General features: G+C 42.3%; 1 protein-coding gene across 1 annotated transcript in view; it reads left to right on the top strand.

The window, feature by feature from the left end:
* Window positions 1–17384, top strand: part of LOC311494609 (dedicator of cytokinesis protein 3-like) — a gene marked incomplete at its 5' end in the record, with an annotated part of 43427 nt that extends 26043 nt beyond the window's left edge. The window contains 32 exons of the mRNA XM_084553734.1: window positions 120–290; window positions 979–1171; window positions 1339–1466; window positions 1652–1798; window positions 1916–2014; window positions 2106–2200; window positions 2403–2478; window positions 2601–2701; window positions 2790–2848; window positions 2963–3111; window positions 3224–3309; window positions 3422–3448; window positions 3548–3643; window positions 3734–3794; window positions 3895–3988; window positions 6952–7100; window positions 9297–9383; window positions 9662–9766; window positions 10834–10975; window positions 11301–11467; window positions 12935–13021; window positions 13207–13386; window positions 13471–13554; window positions 13644–13760; window positions 13956–14077; window positions 14873–15008; window positions 15177–15258; window positions 15470–15585; window positions 15735–15819; window positions 15900–16022; window positions 16190–16272; window positions 16587–17384. Coding sequence (XP_084409860.1) covers window positions 120–290; window positions 979–1171; window positions 1339–1466; window positions 1652–1798; window positions 1916–2014; window positions 2106–2200; window positions 2403–2478; window positions 2601–2701; window positions 2790–2848; window positions 2963–3111; window positions 3224–3309; window positions 3422–3448; window positions 3548–3643; window positions 3734–3794; window positions 3895–3988; window positions 6952–7100; window positions 9297–9383; window positions 9662–9766; window positions 10834–10975; window positions 11301–11467; window positions 12935–13021; window positions 13207–13386; window positions 13471–13554; window positions 13644–13760; window positions 13956–14077; window positions 14873–15008; window positions 15177–15258; window positions 15470–15585; window positions 15735–15819; window positions 15900–16022; window positions 16190–16272; window positions 16587–17195 — 4056 coding nt within the window. The 3' untranslated portion in view covers window positions 17196–17384. The remainder of the gene's footprint in view (window positions 1–119; window positions 291–978; window positions 1172–1338; window positions 1467–1651; window positions 1799–1915; window positions 2015–2105; window positions 2201–2402; window positions 2479–2600; window positions 2702–2789; window positions 2849–2962; window positions 3112–3223; window positions 3310–3421; window positions 3449–3547; window positions 3644–3733; window positions 3795–3894; window positions 3989–6951; window positions 7101–9296; window positions 9384–9661; window positions 9767–10833; window positions 10976–11300; window positions 11468–12934; window positions 13022–13206; window positions 13387–13470; window positions 13555–13643; window positions 13761–13955; window positions 14078–14872; window positions 15009–15176; window positions 15259–15469; window positions 15586–15734; window positions 15820–15899; window positions 16023–16189; window positions 16273–16586) is intronic.
* Between the last annotated feature and the right edge of the window lie 1872 nt (window positions 17385–19256).

The raw sequence follows: 19256 nt of genomic DNA, 5'->3' as shown, positions 1-19256 counted from the left end.
TTGATTTTCAGCCTTAAACCAGGTCTTGTTCTTTGTTAAGGAGCTGATGTGATGCTACGATGTGATGTGCACGTAAACTGACTGTAGGTCTCCATCTGCATTTTCCTAAAAATCTCCAGGCACTGGAGTATCTGTTCAAGTTCATCGTACAGTCTCGTATCCTGTATTCGAGAGCAACCTGTGGGATGGAGGAAGAGCAGTTTAGAGCGAGCATCCAGGAGCTCTTCCAGTCGATCCGCTTTGTCCTGAGTCTGGACAGTCGCAGCTCAGAGAACCTGGTGTTCACACAGGTCGGAAAATTCACACAAAACATTTTTTTACCGTGTACTTTTTTCACGTGCTCGCCAGTCCTGTTTCTCTTTTGTTGTAAATGTTTTGATTTCCTCTTTTATTCATCCTCCTAGTTTGCATTCATGCTTCACTGACTGATTTATTTTTGTTAATTTATTTCTTGATTCATTCTTGTCACTTGTTTCACCCTGTTGCCCCATCCTTGGCTTGTTCTTGGACAGTTTAGGGGTGTGATCAGCTGCATGTCTTTCTGTGGTCATGCTCCTGGACTCTCATCCCTCTCAGTAAGTGACAGTGCCCCCATGTGTTGGTTCTCCAATGCAGCGGATGCTGTGAAACCACCATCCTGCTCAAGCAGGATGATGCATTCTTGAGTAAAACGATTTGGTCGTCTAGATTTCAACATTTAACCTCTATTTCCATATATGGAGGAATTAAGATGTTGTAGCACAATAAAATAAGTCATGCTGCTTTAGGACTTAAAAATCCTAATTGTGCTCCATATATTGAAATACCAGTAAAGGGCTTAGTTTGCGGTTTCCCTGTTTTGTGTCTGTCACTTAGAAATTTGTAAGTGGGATTTTTTATTTGTGTGAGTTTATAAATGGATTTTTATTTCAAATGCACACACACACACACACACAAAAAAAATCAAAAAAATCTGTGTTCTTTGTTTCCCCCCCTAAGGCAGCGCTGTTGAACAGTTTCCCTGATATCTTTGATGAGCTGCTGCAGATGTTCACGGTTCAGGAGGTAGCCGAATATGTCCGGGGCACCCTAGGGAGCATGCCCAGCACCGTGGACATTGGCCAATCTATGGATGTAGTCAAACTGCAGTCCATTGCTCGTACAGTTGAGAGTCGCCTCTTCTTCTTCCCTGGTGAGACAAATGTGAAGGTTTTTTACGAAAGGCTTTCTTTCTGTGTTGATATCAGCACAAACATGCTATACCATCATTTCGGTCCATATATTTAAACCCAATGTGCAGGTGGTTCTTGTTGGTTTTGGCCTCACTTCGTCTTTCTTTGTCTCTTTCTCTTCCCTCAGAATCCCGTAGTATATTGCTGCCTGTGGTCCTGCATCACATCCACCTGCATCTACGCCAGCAGAGGGAGCTGCTCATATGTTCTGGGATCCTGAGCAGCATATTTTCCATAATTAAGACAAGCTCCATGGTACAGAACTTATTTCTATATGCACGCCTGACATATATGACTAAAAAATCCTATTAACTTAAAGAAATGATAGGAGAATGTCATATAAACCTAAAACTTTAGATCAGATGGATCATCGGAATTAAGCTGTAGCTAGTAAAGAATTCCTGGGGAGCTGCAGTTTTCAGCTTGTTCTTGCTTTTCAGGAATCTTCTGTTCAGGAGGAGGTTGAGATGATGGTGGAGAGCTTACTGGATGTGCTGCTGCAGACTCTGCTGTCCATCATGAGCAAATCTCACTCTGTGGAGACGTCCAGAGGACAACGCTGTCCCCAGTGCACTGCTGAGATAACGGTAAGCTTCCGCTCAATGTATCTCTCTGATGGGCAACAAAAATAAATGAAACTCAGTTAACATTTTGCGTTGATTAACCTTTCTGTGTGTCCACGTCTGTCATTTTGTTTTCTGCAGGGGGAGTATGTTTCCTGTCTTCTTTCTCTGCTCCAACAGATGACAGAGATCCACTTTCACCATCTACTCAACAACTTCCATAGCAAAGAGGAGCTGAAGGTGGAGTCTCAGAGCCAAGCATGATTAGAGCCCGTGGCCCGCGTCCCACATACCTAACCACCATTCGCTCTGTTAATATATTCCTCTGCAGGAGTTCCTGTTGAAGATCTTCTGCGTGTTTCGCAATCTGATGAAACTGACTATCTTCCCCCGAGACTGGAGTGTCATGCGTCTTCTAACCAGTCAGTGAGTCTGCTTTTCCATTTCTATCATGCGGTCTTTGTCCTGGAGATGGTAAGGGAATACAGCCAACCATTAGATCAGGCTCTCTTCAGATAGTTCCGCTCTGAAGGTGACGCTCGTGTTGCAATTTATTTATTTTTTTTTCATCTATTTTTGGCACCTAGCTCATTTTGTAAGCTAACGGTGTAATGTTTGCTTTCTGCAGTATCATCGTAGTGACAACACAGTTCCTGTCTCCGGCGCTGCACAAGAACTTCTCAGAGGCAGACTTTGACTTCAAGGTGCTTGTCTGGACTGAAACTACGCCACATGGCCACAGAATACTTTACAACTTATTTGCCTTACAATGGCTAAATATCTTCTGAGTTGCACTTATTTACTCTTATGTCTCCTTGCGTGCCAGGTGTGGAACTCCTTCTTCAGCCTCACCGTACTGTACATCAACCAGCCCAGTCTGCAGCTGGAGTCGCTTGGCCAAGCAAAGAGGAAGAAAGTCCTCGACAAGTATGAAACTGTTCTATATTTATTGTGTGCATTCTTTCAAGGTGCTGTCCTAATCATTTTCCCAATTTTTCCTCTGTTTTCTTTATAGGCATGGAGACATGAGAGTCACGATGGCGTATGAGCTCTTCAGCATGTGGCAAAAATTGGGTGAGCCATCCCCACCTTTCCCCTCACTCACATATACGTCTTATACGCCTTGAAACACAAGCATTTTTATTTTCAGAAAGTCAAACATGTTTGACTTGTACCTATGTACTGCAGGTGACAACAAGCCCCACTTCATCCCGGGAATGATGGGTCCCTTCCTCGGTGTCACCTTGGTGCCTCAGACCGAGGTTCGAAACATTATGATCCCAATTTTTCACGACATGATGGACTGGGAGCAGAGGAAAAATGGAAACTTCAAGCAGGTGATTATGACGTTATTACCCTACGAAACACTGACTGTGTGCTGCAGCAACGGACAGCTCTTTGTCACATAATATACCCACATCCTTTGGCTGAATGTGTTTCTGTGTGTAGGTGGAAGCAGAGCTGATGGATAAGCTGGATAGCATGGTGTCAGATGGGAAAGGCGATGATAATCACAGAGAGCTCTTCAGCCTGTTGTAAGCATCAAACCCGTGTTTAGTGATCATGTGAAGTGATACTCAGAATATTGCAGCTCTTTGAGAGTTTCCTTCTAATATGCCCCTCTGTTGTTTGCCTGTCACACCTCAGGACCCAGCTGTTTGGTCCTTATCCAAGGTAAAGTTTAATGTCTTCACGTTCATTTTGATTCATTCGTGTGTACCTCCCTGTGCTCGGCACATCTTGTAAGAATATCCCTCTGTGTTGCCTGTGCAGCCTGTTGGAGAAGATCGAGCAAGAGACCTGGAGAGAAACAGGAATCTCATTTGTCACATCAGTCACGAGACTTGTTGAGCGATTACTGGATTACAGGTACGCTGAAATTCAGGTGCAAATCCAAACACCATTGGTTCAAGTCTGTACTTTAAAGAGCAATGAGAACATGCGGACTTTCACGTATAGGGACTGCATGAAAGGAGATGAGATGGAGAACAAGAAAATTGGCGGCTCCGTCAACCTTATGGTGAGAAAACATACACGGGTTTGCATGCACATTTATGATTATTTTCACACGTGGAATAAAATTTGCACCTCTCTTGTTTTTTTTCTTCATTCAACACCAGAACTTCTACAAATCAGAGGTCAACAAGGAGGACATGTACATCCGTTACATCCACAAACTGTGCGACTTGCATCTCCAAGCGGAGGACTTCACAGGTAACTGAGATGATGCACCATCTTTTGTCACGGCGCAAGGTGTTTTCGTTGGGTGTTACTGGTAAAGCCACATGAGATGACGCCGAATAGATACAACTGTATGAGTGGACTTTAAGAAAACATTATCAGGCCTTCCAGCGTCCTGTTTGAGATTCTTTCATATTGTAGTTTTATGACTGCGCAGCACAATGCCACAAGCAGCGAGAGGTAATGACGCTATTTGTCTGTGCAGTCGGTGAAAGAACTGGGACAGAGATAAACGATAAGAAGCTGTGTAATTTGCAACTCTGACGACTGTTGTTATTAGCCTGTTAGCTACGCTATCTCTCAGAGTTTACAGGTACAGGTCAGACCGCACTACTTGGTGCCCTATCTGGTTTTAGCTGCACCATGCAAGTAATTCAATTTGTCCTTACCTTTGGGACACTGTGAACGAGTGCCTGTATTTTAACATTAAGACATAAATCTATTGACTGACGGTCTTCAGTGCCACCAGCCCTTTGTTTATTTTGTCTAATTCTGAATTGATATCACATTTCTTCATTATATTGTATAATAGAAAAACAGAGACGTACATTTTTAGTCTGTTAATGCAACTTTCAGTCATCTAAAGTCTAAATCGGAGGAAGATGACAGCTTCTATATGTAGATGTAGATTAAGAGTTTTTGTTGTACTCACATTGTCGTAAGCCGTGGTGGCTTTGCTGAAGACGGAGCCGTAGATATGACTGACTGAATGCAACCTTATTCATCACTTACGCAAAACAGACAGCTGGGAGGATAATTAAAACACATTTTTGCATCCTGCAGATTTGGGTGTGATTGCACGCATGGTTATTTCAAATATGTGATTCAACTAGTTGCTGGAATAGATTTACATTGTTGCAGCTTTTGTTTTAGGGCTGAATTAATTCTGTGTTCCACAAACGGTGACAAAAATAAATAGTCAAAAATGCCTAATTAGACTAAAATAACACATTCTGAGATTTAATTTATTTAATTTGATTTAAAACAAACAAACAAACAGATTATTCATGTATTCTATAGTTAAAACACTAATGCACCTCTGTAATGTACTCCTCATAATTAACATACTGTTAGTTTCTTCAGTCCAGTCAGTAAAAGGAGCTCTACTGATGTGGCAGGAAAGACTTAGTGATGACTTACTTAGAGTCACTCAACAATTAAATATCTATTATCCTCTATGGGTAATTTAACAAACTCATTAAATCCAAATGATAACTTCCTCCACTTTATTTATTTACACAGTAAGTACCTTGTACAGTTTGCAACAATTTAGTGGAACAAACTGTCATAACTGAAAAACCAACATCACATGATGAAACATCTTCAAGAAAACTGAAACAAGTCCGACACCATTTGTTTTAGCTTTGTTTTTGGATATAATAATGTTTAACAGAGAGGCACAAGAAGCACAAGAACTCAAAATTCAGATAAATTAGAAAGTGTTCAGAACTCTAAATCAACAAAATAATGCTTCCTTTGTTTCCTCCTGTGTCCACCTGTACTTCTCACCAAAGCAGCACTTGGACACATGTTCAGCCGCCAGCTGCTGGTTTCGGTTAAACTTTATGTTGCTAGTAGCAACCAGTGCTGACTGCATCTCACCGCAGCTTGACTGAAATTATTATCTCCACCATTTTGACATATCTGTGACCTGGTAAATATTGACAGATGTCTCTTATGCACATGGTATGTAATTACTATAGTACTACTGTGGCTCAATTCAGTGTAACTAAAAACAGACGTAATGCTGTCAAACTGAAAAAAACCCCCATCAAATCACAGATTGACAGCACATACAGTATCTGAGTCATGCATCCAGATTGTTTTAATAAACAACTTAATGTTAAACTCATTTTCCCTCACCACCGTTAGATGGTCACCTTCAGTAACTTCATAAGTCACCATAGCAACAGCAACCATCTCTCAGCGGTATTCATCATTTTTTAGTGTCCCCTTGAAATGTCTTCTCTTTTTGCAGTCTTTTGTTGTGTTTCCTGACATTGCAGATGTTGTTTTCTTCCCCTAAATGCGACAAATTGTCAGCTTTAGTTTGTTTGTATTTTGTGTATTTTTATTTTGTCTAAGTTTTCAGAATGCATTGTGTGCGTCCTTGAGATCAATAAATATCTCAGGTGAAGTTCCTACCACATAAAACAGCAGCAGCAGCATCAAATATTCTAACCACATTATTATTTATATCCATGTTTACTAGCTTGTCATCTTATTTTTTTGCTGGCACATATTGTACATCAGCTGGTCTTGGCAGACATGTACAGTACACATGTGTGCGTCTCCATGCCCACACAAAACGCGAAACTGCATATAGAAAATCAGTTAACAGAGAAATGAAACTAAACCTTTAATCGTGAACTTTCACCGCTGATACTTTGATTCGCCCTGAGATGAAGCACGGTGACTAATTTAACAGCTGTAATGTACTTTTTACTACTCAAAGTCTTGTGTTACATTTGATCAAAACTCAGAGGCATACTGTACATATTGTCTTCAACTCTACTGGAAGTGTGTTTAGCTTACTACATAGCTGTGCACCTACATATTCATCCTTTTACATCCTTTCTCTTCTGTATTTCTGTAATTATAAATGTTTAAATAAGTGAAATCAACCTTTTTTTTTTTAGAAATTATTTTCATTTGAGGATTATTCCGACCAGATACAGTTAAACTGTAATCATTGCTGATATTATTTAAACTGTGCAGGTGCTCTTTGCACCTCTGGCCGCCATTATACCAAAACACAGTCACCACGCTCCGGGCGCTTTGTGTCACACGCCATCTGCTCACGAAAAGTGGACCCATAATGTCTGGAAGGCATCAGTTCATCGCTGAGGCCAACTGTTCAACATCTGTAGCTTTGTTACACAGAAGGTGAACTTTTTTTTTGTCTGTACCCCCCCCCCCCCCCCCCCCCACAACAGAGGCGGCGTTCACCCTGCTGCTGTACTGGGAGCTGCTGCAGTGGGAGGACCGGCCCCTGAGGGATTTCCTCCACTACCCCTGCCAGAGCGAGTGGCAACGCAAGGAGAACCTAAGTCGTAAAATCCTCCACTACTTCAACAAGGGCAAGGCAAGTGAATTTTTTTTATGGCTTTGCCTCTCACTTCTCTTTTCACTGACTTGGAGCCAGTGTTTCATGGGGATGTTAAAGACCTATCATTTCTGACCCGTGCCGGCCTTCGACTGAGCTGCAACCGAGCCGCTCACAGCGGGTGAACTGAAGGCCAAGCCGTGGCAAAACGATGGAATGATATTAGCAGGCTGTGCCAGACAAGACACATCAGATAAATGAGAGGGACAATAACTTTTTAAAACTTTCTTTCTTTCTGTTTTTACTTTGTTCAAGAGGCTGTTTGTCCTCATCTGCAGCTGTTCTCAAACACAATTAAATTTTGCCCTCATTAACTCTGGAAGTGAGGCACAGGCTTGTAGTCCTTCTCTTCAATCCTTTAAAAGTTTTAATCACGTTTTCTATCTTTTAACAGCCACAGCCGTCACGGGCCTCCACTCATTTTTATTCTGCTGGCAAATTTATGTAAAAAAAAAAAAAAAAGTACTCAGATCCTTTACAAAAGTAAAAGCGTCAATAACACAGAGTAGTTTACTACAGTATAACAGTCTGCAGTTCAAAAATATGAAGCAAGTTGGAGGTAATTTAGAGTATTTTCTGAAGTGTTGGCTGGTTAAATCTGCTTTAATGTGTCTTATTTATAAGAGTCGCTCATACCAAAGGACGGCTGAGTATCATAACACGAATACAAATGTGTAGCCATTTCACACACCATGGTACTTCACGGTGAGGGTCAGAAGTCTGTTCAAATGCAATTTTCTCACTCTGAATCCCTCCTCCCTGGCTGGTATTCATCCACAAAATTAAATTAGTTGACCGGTCTCTGCGCTTGGTGGAGGACAATGCCCGGTGGTCTGTGGGAGCAGCTGAGGAGGAAATAAAAGTGGCCTCCTTCATTACCTCTCTGTCACGTCTTGCTTTTATTGCTGCTCTTATATGAAAGATTATAAGTAGCTGTTCTGTACCTGGGAAGGCCCCCCGCCTCCCCCACTGCTAAAAATGAGAGTTCATGCAGGACAAACAGAAATCGTTATGCGTCTGCAGGTTGGTGACCCTGGTGAAATGATGGAAACTGGACTTATTGTTTCTAGTCTCATAGAATTATGTAGTTTCCCTTTATTTCTGCATATAATCATAATAATAATAGATACAGATGCCAGTGCCAGTTTTATTATAATGATTTCAATCAGGAGAGATTATTTGGGAGTGAAGAGCAAAATTTAGTGACGTCTTCCCAGCTGAAGTTGTAAATAAGGACAGGTATCCTGGAGTCTTGATGCTGGTGGTGATAGAGCAGATAGGCTGATGAAGACCTCAAGTGAGACATCCGACAACAAGGAGGAGGAGGAGGAGGGGGGCTGCACAACAGGCTATCTGAAAGGCAGACTGGCAGAAATGCAGTAATGCTGTACATTTTACGAAGGGGGACTTTGGACGTATTGGCTCGGAGAATGGTGAAAACAGATCACTGGATAGGAGTAGTGACATTAAAACAGACAGAAAGTGAAAGCGATGAAGCAAACAGGGCGCCAGAAATTGACCGTGGAGGAACAGACACGTGAGCGGATCTTTCGAAGTGAACTTTTTCCTAAGCAGCAATTTATCAAACAATGTTTCGCTCACAGTAAAGAGCTGTGGTGGGAGGAGATTTCCATCAGGCAGGTGTCTCTTAAAAACTTGACATTTGACTAATTTGTAAACTCACAAACACGAGAAACAATGACTGTACGCGGCTCACGATTTCATCAGGCTGAATCGCAGAAGCTCGCGATGACAGTAGTTTAAGCAACTTGAATAAACAGAATAATTTATCATCACGGAAAACTGTGAAAAGACTGTGTGAATAACAATAACTCACTAGCACCTTCTACTTTGCATTGACAGCAAAGTAGACTCCCTCATATGTCTCTTGTGAAATAAAGAAAACTTGACCTCATGTTGTCCTCTCAAACGCATTGAAGCCGTATTAAATTCTAAATATGACACGTCCTGCTTTTACCATAGACCTTTCAATATAAGTCCCATCTTATTTGGTCGCCTGCCTTAGTTAGTATTATCTAGTTTTGTTTATATAGCCCAATATCAAATATATTTTAGTCTGTGTATCCTTAGTGATTGGAGCCCTTTATTTGAGCTTTGTCTTTAAGCATTAATGATTTCTTTCACCCATTATCTCATTTATTTGTGACTTTGCAGTGCTGGGAATATGGGATCTCTCTCTGCCGGGAGCTTGCTTTCCAGTATGAGACTTTATATGATTATCAGAGCCTCAGCTGGATACGGGTAAGTTCAGTCTTGCATGCTCCCAGTTTTTTCTTTTTTTCTTTTCTCAATGTCATAATGAAACAAGGATCCTCTGTGGTGCTGGAAGGTGAGATTTACATCTCCGCCTGTCTTTGTCATGCTCCGTTATGTGGTGTAAAATCCGTACAGCGTCAGACACAATGTCCTAATTACCTGTGCACGCCCACACTCATTGGGAAATGCGGAGGATTCAGTAATGTGTGTGATTAAATCATTATTCATCATGGCTGTTTTGCATGTTTATCTCTGTGTGACAGAAAATGGAGGCAGCGTATTACGACAACATCATCGAACAACAGAGGATCGAACCGGAGTTCTTTCGAATGGGCTTCTATGGCAGGAAGTTTCCTTTCTTCCTCAGGGTAAGAGGAAGAAATCTCGTCACGTTTTTATTGTCCTGGCACGGGTGCGATTTTGCTGGCGTGGTTAGATGAACGCCTCCACTGTGCTGCAGCAAGACTAGATATTAGCTCCAGTCTGCAAGACAGAAATTGGAGAAGGGAAACTGAAGTTAAGAATAAAACTAAAAGTTAAGAGACCCATGACTGACTCACAGCAGAGATCTCAGTTCTCAGTTGTCTGAGCCCTGTATGATAAACTGAACCAGTTTGGCTCTCTGGGTCCCTGGGGCTCCTAGCTAGATCAGTTTGATAGCATGTGTACCTGAATAATTGGTGACGCAACCTAAAATATCTGAAAATGTGAGGTATCATGTTTCATTTAACCAATTTCTGCATTGTGAACAAAACAGATAATGTGCCTAAATGTGGAACATACTGTATATCATTAAAGCTTAGTCAGTACTTGTCTAATATTATTGTAGAAAATGAAGGTCGGCGTCACTCTAAAAGATGAACCTCAAGAAAATAATCACCTTAAAGAATAGCTTTTTTAATAAGTTTCAGTTCATTCCTTTAGCTGTCCGACCTCCAACTTTACTGTTTTTTATCTCTAAAAACCAGCTTTAATCTTCCTGCTTAGCACCAATCAAGAGATAGACGTGTACGTTTAGCTACTCGTTGGTCAACACTGAGGAGCATTTAGCAGCTTTAATCAGGATTTGGTGGAGACCAAAAAAGTTTTACATTTCTACAAATAGGACTTTCGATTAATAACTATATTGCTTCTTAAAATGAGGTGATAGTATAGTAATTTGTTCACAACTCAGATTTATAAAAATCACAGTTTGTTAGCAGGGTTGTTAACGGGACTGTTTTTGTATTTTATCTACTTGTACAAAAACAATGTAAGTAATTCTTAGGTTACTTTAACAACACGTACTACGCTAAAAAAAAAAAAAAAAGGATCTGAAGGGCTTGTTGACACCAGATAGTCCTGAGTTTCATCAGCACGATCTACTCCAAGATGAGAGCTGCTGTGTCGCTGTCAGGCTTGAATAGCTCCCGCTGCTTTCCTCCTCTCCCTGTAGAATAAGGAGTTTGTCTGTCGTGGCTATGACTATGAACGACTCGAAGACTTCCAGCAAAGGATGCTTGGGGAATTCCCACAAGCCATCGCCATGCAGCATCCCAACCAACCGGACGACACCATCCTGCAGAGCGACGCTCAGTGTATCCTGATACATAACCAATTATATTTATTATACATTAATGTGTTTGTTTTTCTGACAGACTCTTAGATTACAAGACCATCAATTTCTGAAACTGCCACACAACATTTTTATCTTTATTGATTACAAAATGAATCATGTCAGCACTGTTTTACAAAAATAATATTATACATCAAATAGAAACACTGAACTTATTGCTGAGACAGACAGTAAAAACAAACGCTCTCTGTAAGCATTTCCTTTGAATATCCGCCCAGCCTTTCCTCTTCTGTGAATATGTATGTGCATCTGACTTGTCTGTCACTTCCTTGACACTTGCCTTCTAGACTTGCAGATCTATGCGGTGACTCCAGTGTCAGACATCTCTGATGTGCCTCAGCTGGAGCGTGTGCCCGAGAGGATCAAGAGTTTCTACCGCATAAACAATGTCAGCCGCTTCCACTATGACAGGCCTTTCCACAAGGGGCCCAAGGACCGTGAGAATGAATTCAGGGTACGCAGAGCCAGCAGTGCCACTCTCAGTATGATTTTCTTGCACAAAGAAAATACTGGATTCAGATGTTATACTATTTAAAAACATGCCGTGGTTGCAGCACTGTGGAAACTTCGGCTGATACACAGTATGCGGTATTTTTTTTTAAGATTTAACAAGCATCTCAGGTGATGTAAGGAGGTGTAACACCCCCTGGTGGCTACAGACGAGGGTTTACTGGTTAAAATGTCTTTAAATCCTGAGAAAAGCTTGAACTTCAAACTTTTCTCTGCTGCACTGCTACATAACCAAGAATAGATAAGCTTTCAGAAGAAATGTCATTAGAGTCTATTATCACTCTGTTTCATCAGAACTGTGTGGATTAGGTATGATTAGATTAAATTAGATTTATGGTTGAAAACCAAAGACAGCAGCAGATGAATCAGGTTTGATTAGGTTGTCAGGTTATTGTTTGTCTCAGCATCACACTGGTCAGATAAACATGACGGTGATGCCAGGATGAGGGTCAAAATAGGAGTCACATATTGTTCCTTGATATTTTTTTTTTTCATATTTCAGCCCTTTTGTTCGTCTGTTTGTAGCAAATTGTGATTGTCATAACGGGCATTTATCCAAATATGACGCAGTTGTTTGGCAGGATTTGTACTTGTATAGTGTCCTCTGACTGAACTGCAGGTGCATTAGTCACCACTGCAAATTGTAATGAGTCAAAAAGAAAGGTTGTTAAATATATAATAATGAAATTCATGTGCACACTAAGTTTCTCACCGAAATATATGAATATGTAATAGATGGTGATGCGCATTTAATGTTAACTGCCATTCTTTTTTTCCATATAACTGTTGCAGCTGCAAACAGTAATTATTTTCAACGAATTAGTCAATAATTCATAGTCTACAAAATGTCACAAAATAGCGATAATTTTCAGCTCAGGCAACAATCCAAAACCCAGGGATAATAAATTTGTAATGAGCGTGTTTATATGCACGCTGGTAGGTGTCCCAGTTTTGAGTCTTATCCTTATTTTGCACCAGAGCTAATAACTCTCACATCTCAGCCAGTGTGGTCCACACCAACAAAGTGCATTCAAAAACCATGATAAGACTTTTGCATGTGCAAAGCATAACCAAAACCTGATCATGACCAGAATATCACACGTGTACACTGTCACAGAGATGACATGTTGTTGTTACTCACGTAAATTATCCTGTATAGCAAAGAGAGCTCATAAAACCTACAACCTGCAGGGCTTTAGAGACTTGGACCTGAAGTTTCTGACACAGTAACCCAAATTTGGAACGAGACCACACAGGACATCTCGCTTCTCTGAAGTGACCTATACTGTACAACACTTACTTACTTACCTACTGCCAGCCTGGTTATTTATCTGTTACACGCAGTCAGTTCCCACTAGACTTTCTGATAAGAGACAGCGTAACCTCAGCTCTTTGTCTGCACATTTAACAGAGTCTGTGGATTGAGAGAACAACCCTGATCCTCTCCCGTCCTCTCCCTGGGATCTCCCGCTGGGCAGAGGTGGAAAGAAGAGAAGTGGTGAGAAGCTCAAAATGTTTACTCATTCATCTTATGTTGCACTTTTACTACCAGATGAAGGATGTTTGATAGCCAGCTTTGTCAAACTCTCTAAGCCACGATCAGTGTTAGAATGAATAATGTATTGTTCCCTGTACACTCCCCGTTTGTTATGACTAAGGATGAATCTCTATATTTATTTCAAGGTGGAGGTGAGCCCTCTGGAGAATGCCATTTATGTGGTGGAAAATAAGACGCAGGAGCTGCGGACTTTGATCAGCCAGTATCAGCACAGACAGCATCATGGCAACATCAACCCACTCAGCATGTGCCTCAATGGCGTCATAGATGCTGCTGTGAATGGAGGCATCGCCAGATATCAGGAGGTACCGCTGTAGGGCAGGCAGACACGGAAATTATAAACTGGGTTTGTGAGAGATTTGTAACTTTTGACTACTCCTCTACAACAGGCCTTCTTTGATAAGGACTACATCAACAGTCACCCAGAGGATACGGAGAGGATCACGCACCTGAAGGATCTGATGCAGGAACAGGTCAGGCTCGACTTTAAAAGTTCAATAAACGCACACAATAGCTCAATAACCATCTTGTTCACTGATTGTCCTTCTGATTTGATCGACAGGTGCACATTCTGGGAGTGGGGCTGGCCGTTCACGAGAAGCTGGTGCACCCAGAGATGCGTCCTCTGCACAAAAAGCTTGTGGACCAGTTCCACATGATGAGGACAGGTTTACACCATGTGAGTAGCTTCAGGTTTATGTTGGAAATGGTAGCTTCCATAATTTGCGATCAGAGCTTCACTCTGACATCGCTTTTCGGGAACTACATCCATCTTTATATACTGCACGTTGTTCTTGCTAACAATGAAGTGCGGCTTGTACGCTTGTGTGAGTAGTGTAAATATTCAGAGTAGTATATGGTTGGGTCCCAGCAGGGTCTTCCTGGCGTGGATCGATTTGGCCCTGCAGGCTGCCAAGGAGTCAACTCTCCGAGAGGCATCCTGTCCTCCCACAGCCACATGAGCCCTGAGAGTGTGCGCCTCATACACAGACACAGGTCGGTCACACACATCAATAGACACCGTTAAAACCTTCAGAACCTGAAGTGTGCTGCATATTTAATCTTAATCCAGGATTGACAAACCAAAGGGGAGGTCAGGCTTTAAGTGTCCAGAGTTTTCATCGAGCACCAAGGTTGCAGTCTGCAACCAAATGAATACCCCTCTATTACCAAGTGTGTAGGAGAAGCTTCGCTGGTCCTCTCTCTATGTAGATTTGATCTCTCATTCTAAACTGATGTGTACACAGCAATTCTTAGTTGCAGGTGATTAAAGACTAATGAAGATATAATAAAGTCTCAAGTTTAATAGTAACAGTTAACATAGTAAGAGAAAATAAGAATTATGGCTAAAACAAATAATGCAATCTGAAATTAAATAAAAAGAAAAGCAGTATAGTTTGTGCAGGGATGTGCAAATCAGTTGTTGTGTTGTTCACTGTATAAAGAATAAGAAAATGTATAAGGCTAATAGTTCAGAAAATATATGCATTTATGTATTCATCCATCCACTTCCTAACCTGTTTATGAAAGAATTTGCATGTCCCAGGAGCAATTCCATCGCTTTAACCGTGATATATTTTAGAATATAAACCTCTGATAAGCCACAGACTTGAATCTAAAATACAGGATGAACTAAACTCTTGAACTTAACCCCCAGTTGTGTAACTCTTCTCTGACACAAACGCGCATGTCAAAATGTCTAAGATGTTTGACACAGGCTCTGAAGTTAAAGGCTGAAGGAAAACAGAGAGAAATGTTCCCCCAGTCTCAAACGCTATCTCTGTCCCGCAGCCCTCTGAACCTGCAGGGCTCGATCCGTCACTCATCCTCGTCCCTGTCCTCTCACACATCGAGTGAGGCGGGGAACCTCGTCATAATGACCGACGGCCTGATGGGGGAGCACCCCGAGGAGGCGTTACACATGCAGGTAGGACTATACAGATAATCATCTGTGTTCTGCAACTTTTTTCACGCTGTAAACCATCATTTAACACATATGAATCGCACTTGTGATTTGCTAGAACAAGAACAGATGAAGATCATTTCTGTTCTATTTCAGTCCTTTAACAGCTTGATAATTTACTCTGTTCTGCAGCCGAGCCCCTCCTCATCCAGCCTGAGCTCCATCCGCTCTAACTCTTCCCAAATTATCAACTCGGCTCCCTCAAGTGCCAGAGGTGAGTAACACAGTAATAGGAAGTCGCACCTGAGATGGGTTTGGAGACTTACTCTCCTTTTGTGTGTCTGTGAATATATTCTTTTAAGCCAATCACAAGTGCCTATGAAAAGTGAGAATTACGTTTCATAGATCATAGACTAGAAGGTTAGAGGACAATGAATGCCTGTGTTTGTTGAAATAGTATATTTCCACATCTCTTCTGTGTCCAGGCTCTCCGTCTCTGCCCGATAAGGCCAAACACAACCGAGAAGTGATGATACTGTTGCCGTCTCATCGTGAGAGGGTCAACAACTCCATGTACTACAACATGGCAGAGAATGGACAGGTAGGACAGATCTGCAGTATCATTACAACGATGTATAAATGTGAAAAACACAAGAGAAATGTGTCTGTAATGGGTATTCTTTGCTGATTTTAATGCATTCCGTACATTGTGCAGCATCGGTAGAGGTTGACATATTTGGTTTGTTTCAGAACAACCACATGCAGCGTGCCTTACTTCAACAAGTCAGTCCCTGTAAGCCTTGTGTTGATCCTCACATGAATCTACCAGAGAAAGGTAACGCTAACTCAAACGAGGTGAAATACTTTACCTGAGGTGTTTGCAGTGAGCTGACATGTCTTTATATCCCTCTGCAGTTTTTCCCAATGCGCCCAGTAGTTGGAGTCTGGATGGAGAGAACAGGGAGCAGGTGTCCTACATGCCAGGTTCTACCGGAGGAGTAATCATGCCCCCTGTCCCACCCAGGTCTTTCCCACAAGGTACTTTCTCTTCACAGTTGTCCATTTCTTGAATTAGTTAAATTTATTTTATTTCCCTTCCGGCAGCTGCTGGCTCTGACTTGTGAAGTGTGCTAGCAAAAGTGAGCCCGAGAGTTTAGACTGTTTTATATATTTTAACAGGGGACCTTCTCTGAATTTCTTTGCAGGACACTTTCTGATGCACTGTGATGCGTTTCACCACCAGAACAGCGACCCTCCTCCAGCCCTGCCCGTCCGCTCGCTTCGAAAGGTAAAGCCGTCAGAGAAATTAATTTTGCCCACATTGCTCAGTCTGTAGTTTATGTTGCCCTCTCCTCTTCTTTTCTTCCTCCTCTGTCCTTGTTGAGTGTCCTTATTTCACCTTATTTCAACATGAATACCTCATATTGATATGGTGCTGGAATGTAAACATAGAAAAGGCTGTGTTGAAACTTCAGTCTGCTTCTTCACAAAAATGTATTGAATCTGCTCCACTGCAAGTCAAATAATTGATCCCAAAATGTCTTTGGGGTATTGAACACCTTTACTGTAAAGACAAACACCCCACTGTTTCTCTCTTTCCAGTCTCCTCTCCACCCAATTCCCGGCTCCCCCACCAGTCCTCAGTCAGCTCTGGGGGGCAGTAACTCCACTCTGTCAGGCAGCGCCAGCAGCGGTGTTTCCTCTCTGAGTGAAAGTAACTTCGGAGGTCAGTATCCCGATCCCGGCCCCATCAGGAATGATGCCTTGGAGCCTCTTCCCAGTCACCTGTGGTCCCCCCCTGACGAGTACCTGGCCTCTCCTTACCTGCACATCCACTACGGCGGACCAGAAATCGACTCCATGGACCCAGTCCGCCCTTTCCACTACCGCAGCCCTGCTTCACACCCGCACACCCACCCGCACCCTCACGCTCACGCCCACCCCGGGCTGGACAGCCACTCCCACGGGCCACCAGCTCACCACCACGCTCCCACTCATGGTCCTCATCACATCCCTTACCGCAGGCCTCAGCCTCCAGCGGTGCCCCCAAAGCCGTACTTGAGAGAGGGCTGCATCCCCGAAGAGGAGCTGCCACCTCAGCCCATCCCGCTGCCCCGCAGGATCTTCCACTCCCCTCACGGCCACAGGGAGGACCAAGGGAAACACCCCTGGGAGCAGTGCATCAGCGAGGAGCACGAAGAGGCACAGTGATGAGGAGGCTCCTCCTTGTCCTCTTCCCTTCATTTGCACTGAGTTAAGAGAGAATTCATAGAAAGAGTGATGTGAAGCAGTGGAGTGTGTCCTCCACGCTCCGTGTTTTAATTTCAGTGCACATGAAGGAAAGACAGAAAGAAGGAATGGACCTCAGTGAAGCTACAGATTGAGGCACAACTGCCGTCACTGCTCCGTGTGGCCTCTTAGATATAATTAAAAGAAAAACATCTGTTGAACAATAACACAGATTAACTTTGTTCAAAAATTGATATTGATTGTACGCAATTGTACAACTCGTCTGTGAGCATGTTTTTTCATTCGAGAATAATATGACAGTTTTGTGACACACGAGAACCGTGATCATAACCAACATGATCCCAGGTGCAGTATGAGCTCTGAACTCCCTCAGTTTTGCTTTCCATGTCATTTTCACAACACGAGGAAACTACAGAAGGATCTTACGCACAGTGAAGTGACTTCTCTGCTTTAAATGCTTCATATATATGAATTCTTATTTTGATAAATTTGCTACATTATAGTGTTTTCAAAGGCTTATGTCCATTATGTTTTTCAAAACACTGTTAAGTGCTCCTTAATAGTGAATCATATCAAATGGCGCACTGTTAATACGTGTTGCTGCCGGGCTGTCATAAACCGCAGGTCTCTAAGGTTGAACTTCTTTTCTTGGACCGGAATCTCAAGGGACATGAACTGACTGATTTCCCATCCGTACCATGGGTACGGAAAACTACGTGAATGTATTCAGACGAGACGTTGCGTTGCACAAAGCTGCAATCTTGGTTTTTGTTTAAGTGCTTTAAGTTCAGTCTATGTTGAACAAGTCTCTTATTTGTCTCTTTTGTGTGACAAAGATATCTCGAGGGGAATGAGAGCGTTTGGCAGACTGAGAGGAAAGTGAGGACAGTGACAGACACTGGTCCCACCTGTCAGCTTTCATATTCACGGTGAATGAAGAACAAGGACTCTCCACTTCACACCTCAACCACCTGCTGGACGCTCAGAACAAACTCCAACAACACACACACTCCCTCTTTCTCTGTCTCTCTTTCCCTCCCTTTTCTTTCCCTTCTCTGTATGGTTGTCAGAACATGTTAAGCAGTGAGTGCTTAACCTGGACAGCTGCAGTGGCATTGTTTTGCGAGTGATGATGCTGTCCAGCCCCCCAAGGCCGGTCGGGGAGCCCACACAGACAGCGTTGGAATCGCCTACCTGCCTTAAGTGCACTCAAATGCAGTTTGACCTCTCATCCGGACTGAGAGAAGCTCATTTTCATTCTGTTCACTCTAAGCTCCCTGGAGAGAAAAAAAAAAATCAAAAACAAAAGATATCTACTTAGTGATGTTTTCGTATGGTTTCGTCCCGCTTTGGTTTCAGATTGTTGTTTGGTTTGTAGCGCTGATATTTCTTCTTATTCTGCCTGCGGCTCTTTCTCAATCACCTTCTGTTGTTCGAAAATCCGATGATGTGTTTCAGACGCACGCTGACTGACGGGGAGGTTTACTTTTTTTGAGGAGCAGAAGAACAACACTGTTTATCTTCATGTTGTGGGGTCGGAAGGATATAGCTAATATTTTAACAATTACTTGTTTTCCTGGTTGTTTTATGCAGGTGGATGCTTTGTGTTACTGTACATCAAGTTGTCAAGCTGACTAGACAACATCTATTTTTGTATGTGAGATCATCAGTTGTGTGAACATATTTCAGAAAACTGTACGAAGACGGAAGGCCCAGGTGCTGCGGGTGCTGCCGGACCTGAGGTTTATAGATATATAAACAAGTATGTGAGTATTGCTCGATGGCATTGAGGATAACTGGCGACTGAAGTGATGCTCAGAATATAGGTACAATAGAATTTTTCAATGTAAATTCTGTTATTGTACATACAGCAGTATTGTGAAATATTTTTGAGAATTATTGCAGAGGCCCCAAAAAGGTTTATTGTTGTTTTTGTGTATATACATGTACTCCAGAGATCAATGTAATTGATAAATATCTATAATCAGTGTTTGGAAAAGGACAAATCCATTAGACCGTGGC

This window comes from Chelon labrosus (genome assembly GCF_963514085.1).
Source record: "Chelon labrosus genome assembly, chromosome: 10".
NCBI classification, from domain to species: Eukaryota; Metazoa; Chordata; class Actinopteri; order Mugiliformes; family Mugilidae; genus Chelon; species Chelon labrosus.
This window is presented reverse-complemented; position numbering and strand designations above follow the sequence as displayed.